This window comes from Berghia stephanieae, chromosome 11 (genome assembly GCF_034508935.2).
Source record: "Berghia stephanieae isolate SIO BIC M18660-M18661 chromosome 11, UCSD_Bste_1.3, whole genome shotgun sequence".
NCBI classification, from domain to species: Eukaryota; Metazoa; Mollusca; class Gastropoda; order Nudibranchia; family Aeolidiidae; genus Berghia; species Berghia stephanieae.
The window spans coordinates 1,550,129-1,557,628 of record NC_088370.1 but is presented as its reverse complement, the minus strand read 5'-3'; the positions used below and the strand labels follow the sequence as shown (position 1 = coordinate 1,557,628).

General features: G+C 36.7%; 1 protein-coding gene across 2 annotated transcripts in view; it reads left to right on the top strand.

Annotated features, from left to right (window-relative positions):
* Positions 1-7,066: 7,066 nt before the first annotated feature.
* Positions 7,067-7,500, top strand: part of LOC144957197 (cadherin-5-like) — a 71,688-nt gene continuing 71,254 nt past the window's right edge. The window contains exon 1 of one of the 2 annotated variants that reach the window (XM_078888250.1): positions 7,067-7,288. In XM_078888250.1, the coding sequence (XP_078744376.1) occupies positions 7,208-7,288 (81 nt within the window). In that variant the 5' untranslated portion in view covers positions 7,067-7,207. The remainder of the gene's footprint in view (positions 7,289-7,500) is intronic. The other variant, XM_078888251.1, reaches the window with a different exon arrangement.

Genomic DNA, 7,500 nt, shown 5'->3' with positions numbered 1-7,500 from the left:
TATGTTATAGCCTGATACTGTAATCCAAAAGGACTGGCAGTCTGACGTCATTATTTTGTTTTTGCACCGCTTAGTGAGTTGTCGTTAGTAGAGCTCATGGAAACAAGTGGTCCCATTGGTTGAACTATTGAATACAACTCACGATTTGTTTTCTTTTGTGGCAAAAGACTGGCATTTGACGTCATTTTTGGTCAGTATCAGCGTGGCCTTCGTAAAGTTAAGGCCTGATACTGACCAAAAAATGACGTCAAAATGCCAGTCTTTTGCACAAAAGAAAAAAATCGTGAGTTGTATTCAATAGTTCAACCAATGAAATAACTTGATTCCATGAACTCTACTAACGACAACTCACTAAGTGGTGCAAAAACCAAATAATGACTTCAAAATGCCAGTCCTTTTTGATTTCAGTATCAGGCTAAAACATAACGATGGCTACAGTATCAGTCAGACGAAAGATAGAACAAAGTTGACGTCACGCAGGTCTTTGTTATTGTTTTGTTTTGTTTGTTTTTTTTTGCCATTCGCGTTTATGAGTAATTCTCACTAAACTGTATTAACCAGACTGTAGACTTTCAAGATTACTTGTGTGTTGGTCCGTTATACTTCCGGATGGCAATGTTGTGAGCTACTTAGCCAAGCGCATACTATCTATATCCAGTTGGCGGATGTATGGTGTGCGTATTTTAACTATGCGCATAGCATCGATATCTAGTTTGTCACTGAGTGGCGGCAACCCAAAAGATTTCTATTATTTCATAAAGAGATGAGGCTTTGGTTTTCTCTTGTATTTTACTTTGTTGCTTTGTCTGACACTGTACCACACACACTTCTTCAACCTTTTATCTTACACCAGTTCCTGCTCTCTAAGTTATCACTTTAAAAATAAATTATTCTTTCATATCAATGTAACTTTTGATTCTTTTTCCAGACATCAAGATTAAATGCAGATATAAAACCAAGATTGAAGTGGTGGGTTACATATTTTTGATTTTGCCTGTCCTTGGTTTGTTTTTCATTTTGTTTTTGTTTTTGTTTTGTTTTGTTTTGTTTTTTTTTATATATAACGTTTTATTTAATTTTTTTTATGTATTAACAAAGAGGAAGGGAAGGCGTTCCCAGTAACTTTGACATGAGTTTGACCAAGAACAGTAATTTTGTTTTCCCTGATAATAACGGATTACTTTAAGCTGGTGATGATGATGTTTTAGAGTCTGGTTGTACCGTGTAATGCTTGGTCGGTAAACGCCTAGGGGTGGGGGCGGGGGGGGTTGTATTGATTTGGTTTGTTTCTGGTTTAGATTTCTTTTTAAAATTCTTTTTAAATTTTAAAAGTGCAGAAGCCAATGCCGTCACTTCAGGATTGGAAGGAAAAGAAGAAAAAAAAGGAAAGAGGATAAGTGAAAAGTTGAATACCATTGACATAATCATCAACAACAACTATAACAATTACAACAACAACAACAACAGTAAGAACAACAACAACAATAGAGGCAGCCCAACAGGAGCAGCGACAACCATTTATTATTTACACAAATTGATCAGCTAGAGTGGTGTAGGGGGTAACACATCTGTACAGCGAGGGAACAATACTCTTCAACAGTCGTAACGTCACTTCCTTCCTAATGACGCATGGTAACTTAGTAACACTGGCACCAAACTATCGGAACAATGGCGGATGCCCTTATGAAATATTTCTCCGACGAGCATAAAAGCGTATCCAGAGGAGAAACACATTAAATAAATCTGATCATGTTTTGACTTTTACACATTCTGATCACAAGGCATATGAAAAGTTCTAGCCAGCATGAAAAATAAAAAGTAATGATTTTCTTTGTTTAGAACCAAGAACCGTTACAGGGCGGCGTGACATCAGACTATTGAATCGTATTGGAGCGATTTATATTACCTTTCCATGCGCTCGAGGTCATTTGTCACATTGGAAAGCGTGTTCAAAATGACCCACATAGTGAAAAGTGTTCAGAATTTGAGAAAAATCCAACATCACAATTGGTCATTTTGATCAGCTTGACACATGGGTATGTTTACAACTTTCATAAACACAGCAGCGTGTTTACATTTATTGAGAAATATCCAATCGTTGGACTGCAACAAATCACGTGATTGATGACAAGGTTGGACGAAAACATGAATGTAGATCGCTTCCAAAAACACGCGTCTCTTTCTTTGCGTGAAAAAATGAAGTCAGAATTTCTCTTAATGTAAATTTAAATTCTTTCAATCATCCCATAGGGAAAATTTGTCTTTAGGGTCTATTTTAAGGGAAGGCTGGAATAACCTAGGCGTCAGCCGCAGAGCAGCAGCGCAGCAAATTGAGCAAGGGCCAGGTGACTTGCTCAAGGTCACACAGCGCAGCGGCAGGTGATCAATCTCGATGCCTTTCGGGTAGGACGCAAAGACTGTACCGACTGAGCCACGCTGCCTCCATCAAGATAGGTAAGTCAAGATTGTTGTGTCACTAAAGTTATGTCGATGTGATCAATAGGATTCAATAGTCTGACGTCACGTCCGCCCAGCAACGAGCAGCTTGGAACAAAGAAAATCGGTACTTTTTATTCTTCATGCTGGCTAGAACTTTTTCACCTGTCATGTGATCAGAATGTATAAAAGTCAAAACATGATCAGATTTATAATGTTTTCTCATCTGGATACACTTTTATACTCGTCGGAGAAGTATTTCATTAGGGCGTCCGCCATTGTTCCGATAGTTTAGAACCGGTTACTAAGTTACTATGCGTCATTACGAAGGAAGTGACGTCACAACTGTTGAAGCCTATTACGTCTTTCCTTTCTTATCATGGCCGGGCTATCACGTACACAATGTGTAAATAACACCAAAAGGTCTATCTAGTTTAAATTTGTTTATGTTATTTTTTGAATTGTATTCTGTGTTTATTTTGTAGTTATATTTTACCACAATTTCTTCTGCTATGGTATTTTTATTTATGTTAGTTAATCTATATCATTAACTACTCTACTACTACTACTAACTACTACTACTACTACTACTATACTACTACTACTACTACTACTACTATACTACTACTACTACTACTACTTACTACTACTATACTACTACTACTACTATACCACTCCTACTACTACTACTACTACTACTACTACTACTACTACTACTACTACCACTACTACTATATTACTACACTACTACTACTACTACTACTACTACTACTACTACTACTACTACTACTACTACTATACTACTACTATTACTACTACTACTACTACTACTACTACTACTACTACTACTACTACTAACTACTACTTACTACTACTACTACTACTACTACTACTACTACTACTACTACTATACTACTACTACTTACTACTACTACTTACACTACTATACTACACTACTACTACTACTACTACTACTACTAACTACTACTACTACTACTACTACTACTACTACTACTACTACTACTACTAACTACTACTATACTACTACTACTACTACTACACTACTACTACTACTACATACTACTACTACTACTACTACTACTACACTACTACTATACTACTTACTACTACTACTACATACTACTACTACTTATACTATACTACTAACTACTACTACTACTACTACATACTACTACTACTACTACTAACTACTACTATCTCTACTATACTACTACTACTACTACTACTACTACTACTATACTATTACTACTACTATACTACTATTACTACTACTACTATTACTACTACTACTACTATTACTACTACTACTACTACTACTACTACTACTACTACTACTACTATTACTACTACTACTACTTCTACTACTACTACTACTACTACTACTACTACTACTATTACTACTACTACTACTACTACTACTACTACTACTACTACTACTACTACTACTACTACTACTACTACTACTACTACTACTACTACTACTACTACTACTACTACTACTACTACTACTACTACTACTACTCCTACTACTATTACTTCTTACAATTAACTTTACTACACTTAATCTTATTACTACTATTCGTATACTACTAAACAGTGTTTGAATCATCCAGCATCAATATTTACTTCATAGTGGAACACACCTTCAGACAGGCTTTTACATGACCCCCTCCAGAAAATACAAAAAAGATTAAGAGGCATACCCCATAACATTCGACTCAGAGACCTGGGGACAGATAGACACAGATAACTGGTAACACCTGAAAGCGGATTGGAAAACTTTGCCTACGATTCTGATGGACGAAGGACGCTTGTCTTTGGCATAAGATCCAAGTCAGAAGTAAGTAAGAAAAAACTTGAACTTTTCTATAGCGTAATATCCACCAAAGGTGCTATAATCGCCTTACAAACTGCAACATATTCCAGTATTGTCGACTATTGTCCTACATGTTAAATGTTGATGTTTGTCATGCTAGGAAATCCTTGTCAATAGTTAGGAGTACGTATGGTGAACATTGCAATAAAAATGCTACAATTTTTTAAACAGTAACCAAGCCAAACAGACTCTTACAGAGACCCTAATGGAAACAAAAAAAAAAGAGGCAGATGATGTCACATCTGACACAGCCTTTTACAGAGACCCTAACGGTAACATAGAAAGAGGCAGATGATGTCACATCTGACACAGACTCTTACAGGAACCCTTAACGTAAACAGAGAATAGGGCAGATGATGTCACATCTGACACAGTCTTTTACAGAGACCCTAACGGTAACATAGAAAGAGGCAGATGATGTCACATCTGACACACTCTTACAGGGACATCTAACAGAAACATATAAAAATGCAGATTATGTCACATCTGACAAAGAGACCCATAAGCTGCATCTGAAGGCAGATTGAAGAAACTTGTCCAAGGTTTTGGGGGGGGGGGGGGGAGAGGAGGTTTTTCTTGCACACAACCGACGTCAGCAAAATTCTCTCCCATTACGGTATGTTAAATCCAAATTCTACAAAAAAATTACAGTAAAGATACATTGTTTATAAAATTACTGGGAATATTGAAAGCATATTCTAATATGAATAACAATGGGATAAGAGATAATAAAAACCAACAATCAAAGCATAAGTTTTCTATATATATTTTTCCAGTCCATCTATAGCGTATTGCAATGACGACCATTTTGTGAATGAGTGATTGTCTTTGTTGATATCATCGGCGTTGTCAATACGTAGGTTTAGAAATTAATAGATTATAATATATATATATATATATATATATATATATATATATATATATATATATATATATATATATATATATATATGCTGATGCACAAAAGAAACGCACCATTGTAAATCTATCAAAACAGACTTGGTTTTTTTACATCTGTGTTTGAAAAAAAAACTCATCATGGTTGAAAAACGACAAATAATCAAAACAACGCTTTCAATAATGGAATGTGTGCTTTCGAGGGGCAAAAACTAAAAACAAGGCATGTGGTTCGCACAGCTTGATCTGCTTGCAACTGAACAAAAATGTTAAGTAGTGTTTACTATGGATATAAAAAGTCCACAGAAATTTGACTCTTTTTTATTGACATTCAATGCATAGTCGTACAAGAGAATGCCGAGTTTAAGCGAACAACATCGTTTACGGGCCCTTGGCACGGTGGAGGTCAATGTGTCACAAAGAGATTTCAAGACAGCTAAATTGTTCTCACAACAACGATAAGGCTCCTTCGTCGCTATAGGGAATGAGACTAACGGAAGAGTAGCGTCCCTTGATTGGACGTCATCTTACAGAGAGAATGTCAATTTGGTTTTGCGCATGCGTCTTTCTCGTCCTCGCTTTCGGTGAAGTGTCTCAAGCTGCTTTCACCGGAAGCGAGGACGAGAAACGCATGCGCACAACCAGCATGACGTTATCTCTCTAATAACTTTTCCGCCGTGACGACTAATCAAGGGACGCTACTCTTCCGCTAATCTCATTCCCTATGAAGAAACCACAGACTAGGAGCTCACTATTCTGTAGAAGAAACTGAGACCACTAGCGATAAGCAAACCATAGGTCGACCAAGGGCGACAACTCTACTTCAAGATCGCTTTATTGTGAGCTGCCATTAACGAAATCGATTTCACCAAACACGGCAAACTCTAGAGAAGTCGCTGGGATACAAGGAACCGTATCGTCTATGACAATTAGACGCCATCTTTCAGAAGCTGGTTTGTTATATCACACGGCCTCATATTGTAATAATAATAAATAATAATACACATTTATACAGCGCTCAGTCTCGTGTAAAACACAAGCTCTGGGCACTTTACAATATAACTATCAATTTTAAGTGAAAAAAAAAGAACAATAACAATTCATAGGCAAATCAACGATTCATAGAGTCAATAAAAACAAATACAGTAAAGATATTGTACTTAATTTGAATTAATTTTCCTACAAACCTTCAAGAACTAGAAGACTTTTGGCATCACGAATGGAGCAGACAATAGTCAGGGAGAGAAGGTTCTAATAAAAAGAGTAGGGTTAAAAGCCATCTTTTTGGGGGGATCGTGGATAGCTCATAGGGTAGAGTCACGGTCTCCACGGCCAGGCGGAGTTGTCGTACCAGTAAGGTCGCGGGTTTGAGCCCCCATCGCCACCACGAAATTTGTATTCTCTGTTGTCTTCTGGCACTTTTCTACTCACTTTATTTCTTATTGTAATGCTTCAAAGACTTGCCTTATCCGTGTACTCACGAGGCCAAGCCTACTTCAAGCCCGTGGAGGTCATATGCGGTACTGACGGAAGTTGCATACAAACACTGTCTATCCTTGATTTTTTTTCATTTTTAAGCTGCCCCTACCTCAACATTTATGGGTACTACTGCTGTGATTTCAGTCACTCCCCTATCATTGTGAATTTGGATTATATATATATATATATAATCTATTAGGTTCTTCATTTGCATTTATCTGGCAAGCCTAAGAATAAATATTACACTTTTAAACTGATAAAACACGGGGTATTATTTCACATTCTTTATAACCAAATTCCCATTTAGACGAATGATACTAAGAAGGTAGACTAGCTCGGTTCTTACTAAGCGATGTCACTTACACTTTAATTGTAATATTTGATTTGCGATTTCCCCGATTCGATTGCCAAATTTGTTAGAGTGATTCAGACAAACCGGATAGTCAAGAACGGTTAATTTTTATTCATTCATTTATCTAAAGTGTAAAATTCAAAATTATGGATTGTCCTCGAAGAAGATTGGGAATACTTGTTCTTGTTTTGGCGTTAAATTGCGAAAATGTTCAATTTGCACACGGGGTAGGTTCTTTGATCTGTTTAAAAATTGTGAAAAAATAATGATTTTCCTATCCATGATAATTGAATTTTGAATAACTGAACTGTAGTTCTCTCTCTCTCTCTCTCTCTCTCTCTCTCTCTCTCTCTCTCTCTCTCTCTCTCTCTCTCTCTGTCTGTCTCTCACTTTCTGTCTTTCTCTCTTTCTCTCTCTCTCTCTCTCTCTCTGTGTGTGT